This window comes from Rhineura floridana, chromosome 1 (assembly GCF_030035675.1).
Source record: "Rhineura floridana isolate rRhiFlo1 chromosome 1, rRhiFlo1.hap2, whole genome shotgun sequence".
In the NCBI taxonomy this organism is placed as follows: domain Eukaryota; kingdom Metazoa; phylum Chordata; class Lepidosauria; order Squamata; family Rhineuridae; genus Rhineura; species Rhineura floridana.
In genome coordinates this window covers 85,440,307-85,455,935 of record NC_084480.1, presented here as the reverse complement: position 1 = coordinate 85,455,935, position 15,629 = coordinate 85,440,307, and the positions used below count along the sequence as shown (strand labels likewise).

Below are 15,629 nucleotides of genomic sequence, written 5' to 3'. Positions count from 1 at the left end.
TCTTCTCCCATGGATACAACATAGAGTTTTGGTTGACACCTCCAGACAGATATTGCCCCTCTCCCGTCTCCAAATCTCGCAGGAGAGTCATGCAGGATGCTTTACATCACTTACTCGACATAGCCGCAGTAGAACCAGTACCACCAGCGGAAAGGTCGCAAGGCGTCTACTCCATTCTGTTCGCAGTTCCAAAGCGAGACTCCCCGTGGAGGGTGGTCTTGGACCTCAAATTCGCCAACCGCTTTGTCAAGTATTGCCGGTTCCAAATGGAGTCACTGGTGACCATTGTGGAAGCTCTGCAACAGGGGGATTTTCTCACATCCATTGATCTGAAAGACGCTTACCTCCACATCCCGATCTGTCCTGCCCACAGATGATTCCTGAAGTTTTCGTTAGGCCAGCACCATTTTCAATACTTGACCTTGCCGTTCAGTCTAGTGTCGGCTCCACGAGTGTTTACCAAAGTGATGGTTACCCTGGTGGTCCTCCATCTACAGGGGATCCATATTTACCCCTACTTGGACGATCTCATTCAGGCGCGCTCCAAGGACCAAACCAAGAGACAGCTCCAGTACAACCTAGATGTTCTCAGCTCTCATGGTTGGGTAGTCAACATCGAGAAGAGTCATCTAGACCCAACCCAGCGACTCCGGCATCTGGGAGCAATACTGGACACGGCTCGAGCCATGGTCTTTCTGTCTCCAGAGCGTATTTCCACCATCCATGCCTTGGCAACCTTCTTGATGCAACGCTCAAAGGCAGACGTCATGTTTCTGGCAAGAGTTCTTGGAACATTAGTTTCCACCATCCACATCGTCCCATGGGCCCAACACCACACTTGACCTCTTCAATGGGCCCTTCTACCTTTTCAGGCGGACATTGCCAATTCCAACCATCGTGTGATCCAACTGGAGCCATTGCTGCAAGCATCGTTTCGCTGGTGGGCAATGAAGAGACATCTCAGCAGGGCTACCCCATTCCAGGAGCCGGACAGAGCCATAATCACCACAGATGCCAGCCTGACTGGCTGGGGAGCCCACTGCAATTCCAGCTTTGTCCAGGGCATGTGGTCCAGAGTGGAGCAAGGCCAAAATATAAATTGGCTGGAATTCAGAGCCATCCACCTGGCCCTTCAACACTTCCAGCCACTGTTGTCCCTGCAGTATGTGCTTATCCGAACAGACAGCACATGTGTAAAATCATACCTGAACAGGCAGGGAGGCACCAGGTCTCAAGCTCTCCAGGCAGAGGCAACCCAACTCTTCGACTGGGCTGAGACCCACCTGCTGTCAATAAGGACAGAACATCTCAAAGGGGAGCTGAATGTGGCTGCCGATTGGCTCAGCAGGCAGCATGTGAGTCCGGGAGAATGGAAACTCTATCCGGGGGTGTTCGACCTTCTCCAGCAACGGTTCGGCACCCTCTCAGTGGATCTCTTCGCCTAGAGCCACAATTGCCAGCTGTCTTGTTACTTCTCGAGGTACCTGGATTCGACAGCGGAAGCAGTGGACGCGCTGACAGCACCCTGGCCAGAGGGTCTCCTCTACGCCTTTCCACCAATTTCCCTCCTGGGCAGGATGTTGAGAAAACTGCAGCACGAGAGAGCTCAGCTCCTCCTGATAGCCCCATACTGGCCTCGCCGACCTTGGTTTTCGGACCTCCTCTCCCTATCAGTCACAGACCCCTGGACACTGCCGGTCAGGCAGGACCTACTCTCCCAGGGACCGATCTGGCACCCAGACCCAGCCTGGCTGAATCTGACGGCCTGGCTTTTGAACGGCAGCACCTAAGTGCCGCAGGATTGCCTCAAGGGGTGGTTGACACAATTTTAGCATCTAGAAGACCGTCAACAACTCGCATATACCAGAGTACTTGACTTGCTTTTTCCACCTGGTGCACCTCCAAGGGCTTCCAGCCTTCTGAAGCCACTGTACAGCAGGTTCTGCAGTTCCTATATAGAGGGCTCAGAATGGGACTAAAACCGAACACTTTGCGTCGTCATGCTTCCACTATCTCCTCCATCCTATCCGTGTCTTCATCGGCCGTTCCTGTGGGCTCTCACCCACTCATCAGACGTTTTCTGAAAGGGGCCGCCCGCCTCCCTCTGGCTGTGCGTCACCATTTCCCTTCCTGGAGTCTTTCAAAGGTCCTACAAGCATTATAGCACCCTCCATTTGAACCTCTGGATTCAGTTTCCTTTTGCCTGCTGTCTTTCAAGGTCTTGTTCCTGGTTGCTATAAAATTGGTGAGAAGAGTCTCAGAGCTGGAAGCCTTGTCATTGGCCCACCATCTCTGCGTCTTTCATGAGGACTCAGCGGTGTTGTGGCCAGATCCATCCTTCTGTCCCAAAGTTGATTCAATGTTTCACCATAACTAGGACATTGTTCTTCCGTCATTCTGTCCAAAGCCAGTCCACCTATTAGAGAAGGCCTGGCACTCGCTGGATGTTCGGAGGGCCCTCAAACTTTACCTCTCTTGCACCCAGGACATCAGGCTAACTGAGTCTTTATTCGTATCCTTTCACCCTAGGACCTTGGGGGAAAAGGTCTCCAAGTCCACCTTGTTCTGTTGGTTGCGAGCTTGTATTGCTTTAGCTTATGAGTCCCTTAACCTGCCTGTGCCACCTAATATCTCAGCCCATTCCACCAGATCAGCAGCCACCTCGGCTGCCTTCGCAACCAACACACCCCTTTCAGATATTTGTAGAGCTGCGGTTTGGTCTTCTCGGAATTCTTTCGTAAAACATTATAAGATTGACTGTTACGCTTCTACCAACGCCTCCTTTGGGAGGTGCATGCTGCAGCAGGTCCTTTCCAACAAGTAATCAGTGGTGGTCCCTCCCTACTGAGGGCTGCTTTGGTACATCCCAATATGATGGCAGTCTACCTGAGGAAAATGGTCCATTGGCCTCACCTGAAGGGTGATTTTCTCAGGTCGACTGACATCATAGCCCTCCCATTTGGAGGATATCTGGATATTGTTCTCTGCGGTCATATTATTCACATTCAAAGTTTCCTTTGTGTACTGGTTAAATTCAGTCAAGACCTTTATATCCCGATTTCATTGCATGTTATTCTCTGGTATTGGGGTGTGATTGTGGTGCTATTTTCCTTGCTGGTTGGCCCGTTGGCCCTTTTTGTTCTTCTCAGATATGCCACTCTGGACTCATCACGAATGAAACTGGAAGTAGGAGGGGCTCGAAGCCCCAGGTCTTGACTTCAGTGCATTCTTGCCTTCGGACGCTAGATGGCAGTAGTACCCAATATGATGTCAGTCTACCTAAGAAAATCACCCTTCAGGTGAGGCCAATGGACCATTTCAATACTAAAAATAACAGCACTAAAACACCAAATGGGCAATGTCTCACATTTTTAACTGTCAAGGTTTTTTTAAAAAAAACCCCTAGACTAAAACACTTGTTTAAGATAACAAATCACAAAATGTAAGCCAGCTGAAATTTAAAATGTTTTCAGCAACTGTCTAAAGATGAGGAGAGAGGAAGTTCTGGCAGATCTCCACTGGCAGAGTTTTCCATAGTTGGTATTACCACTGTAAAGGAATTCTTAATCAGAGTAGCAAAACAAATGTTCTTAATAGTAATGCTTTTAAAGTTATTTTTCTGACTTTGGCATGAGAAATAATTATTCCCTTTTCAATCATTAATTCTGTGGGGGAAGAATACAGTATTTCTACTATTGTTTGTTAAAATGTGTATCTATTACATTAAAGGAATCCTGAGACTGAAAATAGAACAGTATAAAAATTTTGACATAATTTTCTCCTTTTTAGATGTCAATGAATGCCTGGAGAGCCCAGGCATTTGTTCCAATGGTCACTGTATAAACACAGATGGATCATTCCGTTGTGAATGTCCCTTGGGATTCAACCTAGACTACACCGGAGTGCATTGTGTAGGTGTGTGTTGATTCTAAACTATATGGAAAATCTGTATATTTCATGTGTTGTAATCATTAAAGTTCATGAACTTGGAGTGCATCCCAGTTTCCAAAAGTTTGTTTTACTTGCTGTTTCCTAGATACAGATGAATGTTCAATTGGTAATCCATGTGGAAATGGAACATGTTCCAATATGATTGGTAGCTTTGAATGCAATTGCCTTGAAGGATTTGAACCAGGGCCAATGATGAACTGTGAAGGTAAATTAAAATTTATTTTATCTTCTGACTAGATTTGGGTGACTAGCATGTTTTGAATTTTTATTTGGGGAGTACTTTTGCCACCCATAGCAGAGCAAAAAGAAGAAAGACAGGCTTGTTTTGTTTTTGTAAGATGCCAGATTTCTAAATGACTGAAATACACTATTTTTTCAGTGACTGAAAACATTTTCATTACTCAATTACTGTATAGGAGAAAATTATTTTAAAGCAAGAAGCTCTACTTTCTTTGTAGAATCTGAGAGACTAGAATACATTGGGGTGAGTTATTGATGTGCAAAACCAGTCCCTTTGCTTCACTGGAGTTTTCTACTTTGCCTCCTCTTGTTCTTGAATATCCATAGAAAATCAGAGGAGTCCCTTGGATATCATTGCTTTTCTCAACATCAACTATCACTGTGCATAAAAGACTCCCTAGGTGGCATGCACGAGATAATAGGTTAACTGTACCACCACCCAGATAAGATAGAGACATGTGATCTAAAATTGTTCTATCTAGCCAGCTCCCGAGGCTCCTCTCCCAGTTCTGTCCCACATCCAAGTAAAAGGCAGAGTAACAGGAGAAGAAAAAACCAACTAATTAGGCATGGCATCTAGAGGAACCCAATGAAAACTTTGATGAGCATCACCTGCAGTTGGGTGGAGCTGGATGCCTTCTGCATGTCCCCAGATACAATCTTTGTGGTAAGTGACTGATGTTATGTTTCCTGGTTGGTGTGCAGGAGGCATCCAGGAGACAATGAAACTTGATCAAGCTTACAAAAAAAACCCTACAAATTGAGCCAAATAAGGTGACAGAGTTCAGGACTGAGGCAGCTCCTGCTGCAAAACCTGTCTGCCAAAGGGCTGCCACCACTGAGGCACATCTGTCAATCTTGCATTGTCTGCTAAATGTGTTGAAGAAGCCAAAGTGTCAGCCCTACAAATTTGTTCAAGAGGTGTATTAGCTGAAAAAGCCAGAGGTCACTGCCACCCTGGTAGAAAGGGCTGTGATGATAAGTGGCAAAGGAAGCCCCTGGCATCGTATGCAGCAACTGTGCCAGCCAGCCATCTAGCCAAAGCAGAGACCTGGTAACCTGCTTCCCCAAAGGAGTGGATGAAAAGAGATTTTTTAAAAATCCAACTTGCTGATGCTCTCGGTTCTCCTAGTGTATGTTCATAAGAGCGAGAAGGGTTAGGGCAGAAGAGAGGAACTATGAGCTCCAGGTATGTGTGGAAAAAGTTGTTAACTTTTGGGGAAAAAGAAGGGTCAGTTCTCAGGATCACTCTGTCCTGATGGAAAATAACTCCAGGATCCTCCTCACTGAAGTTGAATTCTGCAGTACCTGTAGTTTCTTTAAAAAACCTGCTGCTTTCTTCAAAAGCAGCTCCACATATAAAGCATTGCAGTAATTATTATTATTATTATTTATTAAATTTATATACCGCCCGACTAGCGATAGCTCTCTGGGCGGTGAACATAAAATAGTATAAAAATACAATGAATAACAAAATAATATTAAAATACAATCAACAATACAATAAACATTATTAAAATTAGATCAATGTAACTTAAAATGCTTCAGAGAATAGGAAGGTTTTGACCTGGCGCCGGAAGGAAAGCAGAGTCGGCGCCAGGCGTACTTCCTCAGGGAGACTGTTCCATAGTTCGGGGGCCTATAGGTTACCAGAGCATAGACAACTGCCTCTAGGTTATTCCTGACCAGATAGAGTTGCAGCTGGACCACCAGTCAAAGCTGAAGGAAGGCTCTCTGTGCCATTGATACCACTTGTGCCTCCAGTGGCAGAAGTGGATCCAGAAGTATCCCGAAGCTGCCACCTGTTCCTTTAGAAGGACTGCAAGTCCCTTCAGAACAGTTTGAACCCCACCCATCTGGTCTGGAGAACCTCCTGCTAACAATGCCTCGGTCTTATCTGGATTTAACTTCAGTTTATTGGCTCTCATTTAGTCCATTATCAAAGCCACATGCCTATCCAGTAGTCCACTGCCACACCTGCAGATGTAAAGGGGAAATAGAGCTGTGTGTCATCAGCATGCTGATGACAATGCCCTCCAAATCTCTAGATGACCCCACTCTGCAGTTTCATATAGATGTTAAAGAGCATGGGACATAAGACTGACCTCTGTGGAACCCCATATTGAAGGCTCCATGGGGTCAAGCAGCAACTCCCAAGCACCACTCTCTGGAGGTGGCCATTGAAATAAGCCTGGAACCACGTCAAAACAGCGTCAGCCAGGCCCAATTCAAATAGACACCCCAGAAGGATACTATGGCAATTGATATCAGAAAACACTGAGAGATCAAGGAGAATCAAGTGTCACACACACCCTGACTCTCTCCTGACAGAGGGCAACTATTAAAGGCAACCAAGGTAGTCTCTGTGTGAAAGCCAGGCCTAAACCCAGTTGAAATGGATCTAAAAATCCAGTCTCATTCAAGAGAGCCTGGAGCTGGTTAGTGACCACCTGCTCGAGGACCTGGCCCAGACAGGGGACATTTGCAACTGAGTGATTTGTTGTTGTTATATGCCTTCAAGTTGATTACGACTTATGGCGACCCTATGAATCAGCGACCTCCAATAGCATCTGTTATAAACCACCCTGTTCAGATCTTGTAAGTTCAGGTCTATGGCTTCCTTTATGGAATCAATCCATCTCTTGTTTGGCCTTCCTCTTTTTCTACTCCCTTCTGGTTTTCCCAGCATTATTGTCTTTTCCAGTGAATCATGTCTTCTCATTATATGTCTAAAGTATGATAACCTCAGTTTCATCATTTTAGCTTCTAGTGATAGTTCTGGTTTAATTTGTTCTAACACCCAATTATTTGTCTTTTTCACAGTCCATGGTATGCGCAAAGCTCTCCCCCAACACCACATTTCAAAGGAGATGGTTTTTCTCTTTTCTGCTTTTTTCATTGTCCAACTTTCACATCCATACCTAGAGATCAGGAATACCATGGGCTGAATGATCCTGACTTTAGTGTTCAGTGATACACCTTTGCATTTGAGGACCTTTTTTAGTTCTCTCATAGCTGCCCTCCCTAGTCCTAGCCTTCTTCTGATTTCTTGACTATTGTCTCCATTTTGGTTAATGACTGTGCCAAGATATTGATAATGGTTGACAAGTTCGATGTCCTTGTTGTCAACTTTAAAGCTACATAAATCCTCTGTTATTTGTTTAGTCTTCTTGACGTTCAGCTGTAGTCCTGCTTTTGTGCTTTCCTTTTTAACTTTCATCAGCATTCATTTCAAATAGTTACTGGTTTCTGTTAGTAGTATGGTATCATCTGCATATCTTAAATTATTGATATTTCTCCCTCCAATTTTCACACCTCCATCTTGGTCCAATCCTGCTTTCCGTACGATATGTTCTGCGTATAGATTAAATAAATAGGATGATAAAATACACCCCTGTCTCACACCCTTTCCGATGGGGAACCAATCGGTTTCTCCATATTCTGTCCTTACAGTAGCCTGTTGTCCAGAGTATAGGTTTGCGCATCAGGACAATCAGATGCTGTAGCACCCCTCCCCCCCATTTCTTTTAAAGCATTCCATAGTTTTTCATAATCTACACAGTCAAAGGCTTTGCTGTAATCTATAATTGTGTTTTAAATTGTTTTTAAAATATGTGTTTTTAAATTTGTATATTTGTTTTTAATGTTTTTAGTTATTGTAAACCGCCCAGAGAGCTTCGGCTATGGGGCGGTATATAAATACAATAAATAAATAAATATAAAGCATAGGGTGATTTCCTTACGAAATTCCTTGGTCCATTCCATTATCCAAAGTATGTTTGAGGTATGATCTCTGGTACCTCTTCCCTTTCTAAATCCAGCTTGGCTCCATATATGGTAAGAGCTATTGTTGTAGAATCTTGAGCATTACTTTACTTGCATGGGATATTAAGGCGTTCGATAATTTCTGCATTTCCTGGGATCCCCTTTCTTTGGAATTGGGATGTGTATTGAATGCTTCCAGTCTGTGGGCCATTGTTTAGTTTTCCATATTTGTTGACAATTTTTTTGTCAAAATTGAACAGATTCTGGCTCAGTAGCTTGTAGCAACTCTATTAGTATGCCATCTGTTCCTGGTGATTTGTTTCTTCCAAGTATTTTAAGAGCAGCTTTCACCTCACATTCTAAAATTTCTGGTTCTTCATCATACAGCTCCTCCATGAATGAATGTTATTGTTGCATCTCTTTTATAGAGTTCTTCAGTATATTGCTTCCATCTTCCTTTTATTTTATCTCAGTCAGTCAATGTGCTCCCTGTTGATTATTCAACATCCCTACTCTTGGTTTAAATTCCCTTTTAATTTCTCTAATCTTTTGGAATAGGGCTCTTGTTCTACCTTTTTTGTTGTCCTATTTCTTTACTATATTGTAATAGTTCTCTTTGTCCCTACGTAGTAGTCGCTATATAGTTGCATTTAGGGTTCTGACTGTGTTGTATCTCCTTTTGCTTTTGCTTTCCTTCTGTAACCATTTTAAGAGTTTCTTTAATCATCCATTGAGGTCTTTCTCTCTTTTTAATTAGAAGTATTGTCTTTTTGCATACTTCCGTATAATGTCTCTGACTTCACTCCATAGTTCTTATGGTTCTCTGTCAGCTAAGTTTAAAGCCTCAAACCTGTTCCTTATGATCTTTATATTCTTCTGAGATGTTATTTAAATTGTATTTTGGCATTATGATTCCTTTGTTCTTATTTAGCTTTACTCTGATTTTTGATATTACCAGTTCATGATCTGTACCGCAGTCTGCTCCTGGTGTTGTTTTCACAGAAAGTATGGAACTTCTCCATCTTCTGCTATCAATTATATAATCAATTTGATTCCTATATTGACCATTTGGTGATGTCCACATATACAGTCATCTTTTTGGTTGCTAAAAATATGTGTTTGCAAGAAATAAATTATAGGCTTCACAGAATTCAATAAGTCTCCTGCTTCATTTCTATCTCCTAAGCCCCATTTCCCCACAATTCCTAGTTCTTCTCTGTTCCTTACTTTTGCATTCCAGTCCCCCATGGTTAACAAAACTTGTTTTGGTGTGTGATCAAATTCTTCCTGTACTTCTGTGTAAAATCTTTCCAATTCCTCTTCTTCTGCGTTTGCCATTGGAGCATAGACTTGAAGATGGTTATGTTCATAGGTTTCCCGTTAAATCTCATTGATATCACTCGCTCAGACCTTGCATTATAGCTCCTAATTGATTTTGCTACATCACTTCTCACTATTAAAGCAACCCCATTTCTTCTTAATTTCTCATTTCCTGCAGAAAATATTTTGTAGTTGCCTGATTGAAAATGTCCCATTCTTATCCATTTTAATTCACTCACACCAAATACTGTAATATTGATATGTTCCATTTCTTGCTTGATAATTTCTTTCCCTGGTTCATGCTTCTCACATTCTATGTTCCTGTTGTGTACATTGCACAACTCCGGACTCTTCTTTTGCATCTGTGCGCATCAGCCTCTGAGCTTCCTTTCGGCTTTCACCCAGCTGCATCATTAGTCACAGTGCTACTCGTACTTGTCCTTTGTTCTTCCCCAGTAGCTTGGTGAGTGCCTTCTGACCTGGGAGTCTCATCTTCTAGCACTATCTTGTGTTGCATTTTGGATACTCTGTTCATAGAATTTTCGTAGTAAGAGGCATTCAGAGGTGGTTTACCATTGCCTTCCTCTGAGCATCTTAGTCTGGTGTCTCAGCTTTGACTATTCCACCTTGGGTGCCCCTACTAGAAGTCTAGCCTCTTGGTCTAGACTCCTGATGGCATTGCTCTCAGTTATTTAAATTTTCTGGATCCAGAGAGGGTTTCTTAAGGAGTGGCCTTACCATTTCTGCCTTTAGCATGCAGAGACCACTCCCTCATATAGAGGCATTAATCACCTCCGTGACCCAGATGGCCATCTCCTCTTTGCTAGTTAGGGTCGAGAGCACATGTAGTCCTCATTGATCAAAGCAACTTGTCTATGTTCTCAAGTTGTACCAACTGAAATTCATCCAATAAAACAGGACTAGACAGTTTTCTAGCTACATCTTGAGATTTACCTGCTGGTCGATGTAAGCAATTTTATATTCAAAATGCTTTGCAAACAAGTCACAATGGGCCACCATCTATTCTACCTCCTCCTGCTGGCCAGAATGTAAAAGACCCTGTTAACTACCCAGGAAAGCACCAACGGATGGAATAGCGAGGATTCTTTGCTACCTTCACTGCCAATGAGCAGGCTCGATAGTGAGCACTCACTAGGAGTTTTTCTTCACTTGGGTTCAAGCCATCCCATAGCTTGTTTCATTGTATATACCAAGGAGCCAGTTGAGCTCTATGAGGTGGGACATGCAATCATGCGAACAGCCTGAGTGGTTCATGTATTCCATAGATCAACAGGAGCTCCAGCCATATCAGCCATAAAATCCCCCAGGGCCATCTGAAAACCAATTGGATCCATCATTCCACGAACTGGATCCATCATTCTCCAAAGGCGGTCCATTGAAATAGGTTCCCCACCTCTGCAGAAGGAGAAAGCTACTGAAAATCTAAATCTCAACAGGAGGTTATCCGACCATGACATAGGTCTGATGTTAAAATCTCCCACTTTCAGATCACCCTCTTCTTGTCCAGTTGAGAAAGCAGATCCAGAGTGTGGCATACCACATGCGTCGGACCAATGACATGTTGGGACAGCCCCATGGTTGTCATGGTGGGCAAGAAGTTCTGAGCAGCCCCAGACTTAGTACTCTTGGTGTGAATGTTGAAGTCCCCCCCAGAACTAACAACCTGGGGGTTCTCAACACCACATCTGAGACCATCTCTGTCAGCTCAGGCAGAGAGACTAGTGGGCAGCAAGATGGACAATATACCATCTGTCCCAAGTGCCCAGTGCAAGACACAAACATTCCAGTTCATGGCGGTAAGGTCAAGGGAAAGGAACCAGACAAAGAACAATCCAAGAATGTCCTCAACAGCAGAACAGGTGAAGGATAACAATGTGTAGGTTACAACAGCTATGAAGGCAGATTAAGGCTGGAGCAGATAAAAGACTTCCATCAAGCAGACAGGAAGCCTGGAGGGAGAACAGTCCTATAGACTATAGCAACACCCCCTCCCCAGTCCCTCAAATCTGCTCTGATGCTGCACTGAGTACCCAGGTGGGCACAGCTGGACCAAGTCCACCCTGTTGACCCACCCAGGTCTCAGTGATACAAATAAAAGCATATCCCCCTTTTTTAAAAAAAAAATATTTGAAAACAAGTTTTTAATATAAGAAAACACTTAGGAAAGAGCCCATCCCCATATGGGCTCAAATTACTTGCAGGAAAAAGCCCTAGAGAGCAAAGGCTGGGTGAACATATAAGAGAGATGTATAGGCCACTCTTCTCAATAATGACCAAGTAAATTGCAATGCTCACATTTCCATGCACAAGAACAGTGGTGATTCTTGTGCTAATTCCTTCCCACATGTGATTTCACCCACACCAGGATGGATTGTATCATAATTTTTATAAACCTTAAGCTCACTTAGATTTTTTTAAAAATCTGTGCAGAAGCGGCTATTGCAAATACACTTTAAAAATTACAATTGTATTGTTTCTATTTTGTTGTTCAGATATAAATGAATGTGCACAAAACCCTTTGCTGTGTGCTTTTCGCTGCATAAATGCTTATGGTTTCTATGAATGCACCTGTCCAGTGGGCTATGAATTAAGAGAGGACCAGAAAATGTGTAAAGGTATGGATGTTATAAACATTGAAACTTTTGAAGAAAAATTAATTTGATTTCAAAACATATCACTTATATTTTACCCAGCACAGAACAGAAGTCTGTAGAAACAAACTTCTTTAGTACATTCTCTGAGCATGAGGCATGCTGACTAACTTGTGAAACAACAGGCTATTATTGCATCTTAAAGCTAAATTGGGGCAGACCACAAAGGAATTTGTGATCTCTGCAGAGCTCATGATTGTAGTAAAATAAAGAGCATATCTAAATTGCAAAACAGTATTACTGTTGCTTATATAGTAAATAAGATCAGTATCCTACAGATCAGACCAAGCATCCAACTTGTCCATCATTCTGCAACTGTGCATCTTTCCTGACCATTGGCAATGCTGGTTGAGGCTGAGGGCAGTTGTGGTCCAACAACATCTGGAGGCACACTGGTTGGGAAAGGCTGGTCTAGCCTGTTGGAATCTATGCCCTCTTTGATGTACAGAGTGACCCCACCTCCAGTACATCCTCCCTGTCCTCCTTGTCCAGTTTGTATCCACAGATAACCATGACATATTGGTTCTCTTCCTTCCATCAGATTTCCATTATGCCTACCTTATCTATGCTGTCCTTTAAAATGAAGCTTGCTCATCTTGGTTTGGAGATGCACATGCATTTTACGCTTCAATGCTTTGATCTCTGTGGAGAAATACTATGTGTGTGTTTGTGGGTTTTTGTTTCTGTTTAAAGTTATGACCGCTATGACTGCCATGAGGCCTTGTTTTGTTACTTTGTTACAAGTTGGATCGTCACCTTGTAGTGGTGAGTGGGCTTGTGTGTTCCAACGAACCCTATGAGCGATGCCGTCGGGAGTCATATACTCCCAACAGGGTCACTCATGGCGGTAAGGTCAAGGGAGAGGAACCAGACAAAGAACAATCCAAGAATGTCCTCAATGGCAGAACAGATGGAGGATAACAATGTGTGTTACAACAGCTATGAAGGCAAATTAAGGCTGGAGCAGATAAAAGACTTCCAGTCGTCATGGTATCCATCCCATTGGATCAAAGCCTTTTTCTGTCAAGATTGTGTGTTGATCGTTGTGCGCTGATTTCCCCACATAAAACAAATTCATGCACAGGTGTCTTCCAACCAAACCAAAAGTCCCATGGCGATCGCTGAATGGCGACGGGGGCAGGACTGTGAAATCCAGAAGCCCCTATTCATGGACCGGCACATGGGTGGTGGATACAGACTCAGTCATACTGGCTCAAGGACTGAGGCAGTTGAGTAGTTTGGCAGCTGTATCCACAACTGAGTAGTCCTGTTCAGGATCCACTCTGCTCACCCTGTATGGGGAGGGGGCTATTGGATTACCACGTCCAGTGGAGTCACCACTTAGCAGTTGCAAAAGATAATTGAACTTTGGAACATGGAATATACAAACATTGCTGGACAATACAGATAGTGAACATCCTGAACGCAGGACTGCCATCATTGCGAGGGAGTTGAGACATTTTAATATTGACATAGCAGCACTCCAAGAAAATCAAAGAGCAGGAGAAAGACAACTGAAGGAAGAAAAGGGAGGTTACACCTTCTTCTGGAAAGGACTGCCTGAACAAGAACGACGAATACACGGAGTAGGCTTTGCTATTAAAAATGATCTTGTGAAGCTCTTGTCAGAAGTTCCTATTGGCATTAATGAACGACTCTCAACTCCCTGGTTAAAACTTGCCAAAAACCAGCAGGCAAGTATTCTAAGTGCTTATGCACCAACATTAGATGCTGATGAAGACATCAAGGAAAAAATTTATAACCAGCTGGACACCATCTTATCAGAGATACCTAAGGAGGATAAAATTATGCTCTTGGACAATTTCAATACAAGAGTTGGGTGTGATTTCGATTTATGGCCAGAAACCATTGGGAAATGGACTGCCTTCAAGTCGATCCTGACTCATGGCAACCCTATGAATAGGGTTTTTCATGGTAAGTAGTATTCAGAGGGGGTTTACCATTGCATCCCTCTGAAGCTGAGAGGCAGTGACTGGCCCAAGGTCACCCAGTGAGCTTCATGGCTATGTGGGGATTCAAACCCTGGTCTCCCAGGTCGTAGACAATACAGATAGTGAACATCCTGAACGCAGGACTGCCATCATTGCGAGGGAGTTGAGACATTTTAATATTGACATAGCAGCACTCCAAGAAAATCAAAGAGCAGGAGAAAGACAACTGAAGGAAGAAAAGGGAGGTTACACCTTCTTCTGGAAAGGACTGCCTGAACAAGAACGACGAATACACGGAGTAGGCTTTGCTATTAAAAATGATCTTGTGAAGCTCTTGTCAGAAGTTCCTATTGGCATTAATGAACGACTCTCAACTCCCTGGTTAAAACTTGCCAAAAACCAGCAGGCAAGTATTCTAAGTGCTTATGCACCAACATTAGATGCTGATGAAGACATCAAGGAAAAAAATTATAACCAGCTGGACACCATCTTATCAGAGATACCTAAGGAGGATAAAATTATGCTCTTGGACAATTTCAATACAAGAGTTGGGTGTGATTTCGATTTATGGCCAGAAACCATTGGGAAATGGACTGCCTTCAAGTCGATCCTGACTCATGGCAACCCTATGAATAGGGTTTTTCATGGTAAGTAGTATTCAGAGGGGGTTTACCATTGCATCCCTCTGAAGCTGAGAGGCAGTGACTGGCCCAAGGTCACCCAGTGAGCTTCATGGCTATGTGGGGATTCAAACCCTGGTCTCCCAGGTCGTAGTCCAGCAACCTTGGGAAAGAAGGAGTTGGCAATAGCAACCTGAATGGAATTCTACTTCTGACTAAATGTGCAGACCATAATCTTATTACAAACACACTCTTTCACCAGAAAAATTAATTTAAAACATCATGGAAGCACCCTCGGTCAAAACACTGGCATCTCCTGGACTACATAATTGTCCATGGCAGAGATCATCATGATGTACTTCTCACTAGGGCCATGATGAGTGCTGATGACTGCTGGACACATCACCAATTAATTCGATCCACTATGGCCATTCCTCAATTTGGGCTCCAAGGAAGAAAACCAAGGCATAAAATGAACATCAGTGCCCTTCAAGATCCTATTAAGCGAGCCTGCTTTCAAACAACTCTCAAGAAACATCTACCAATGGAACTCCCTGAAAATGTCGAGGAACACTGGATTAAAAAAAGACATCCATTATTGCAGCATGTGAACAAACTATTGGATACCAAACTAAGAAACATCAGGATTGGTTTGATGAGAATGATAGTGAGATTGAACATATCATCAACAAGAAAAGGAAAGTCTTCAGATATGGCAGAAAGACATTAACTGTGCTGCTAAGAAAAAAAATCTATGCCAGTGCAAAGGCTGAGGTCCAAAAAAGAACCAGAGAACTTAAGAACGCTTGGTGGATAAAGAAAGCTCAAGAAATCCAGCGCTCTGCAGATGCTCACGATGCACAGGGCTTTTTTAATGCCACAGAGGCCATCTGTGGACCACCAAATTACGGTACAAATCCCTTACGTTCAGTGGATGGTACCAAACTTCTTAAGGATAAAGAGTCTATTGCACTGCACTGGAAAGAGCATTACCATGACCTCCTTAATTGTAACTCTGTTGTGGCTGGTGAGTTCTTCTCGCAAATTCCACAACAAGAAACTAGAGACGAGTTTGCAGTATCCGCTAATTTAGATGAAGTCAGTAAAGC

The 15,629-nt window shown here is 43.3% G+C and overlaps 1 protein-coding gene across 1 annotated transcript in view; it reads left to right on the top strand.

Annotated features, from left to right (window-relative positions):
- Positions 1-15,629, top strand: part of FBN2 (fibrillin 2) — a 419,303-nt gene that overhangs the window by 324,371 nt on the left and 79,303 nt on the right. The window contains exons 52-54 of the mRNA XM_061625313.1: positions 3,790-3,915; positions 4,037-4,156; positions 11,790-11,912. Of these exons, the coding sequence (XP_061481297.1) occupies positions 3,790-3,915; positions 4,037-4,156; positions 11,790-11,912 (369 nt within the window). The remainder of the gene's footprint in view (positions 1-3,789; positions 3,916-4,036; positions 4,157-11,789; positions 11,913-15,629) is intronic.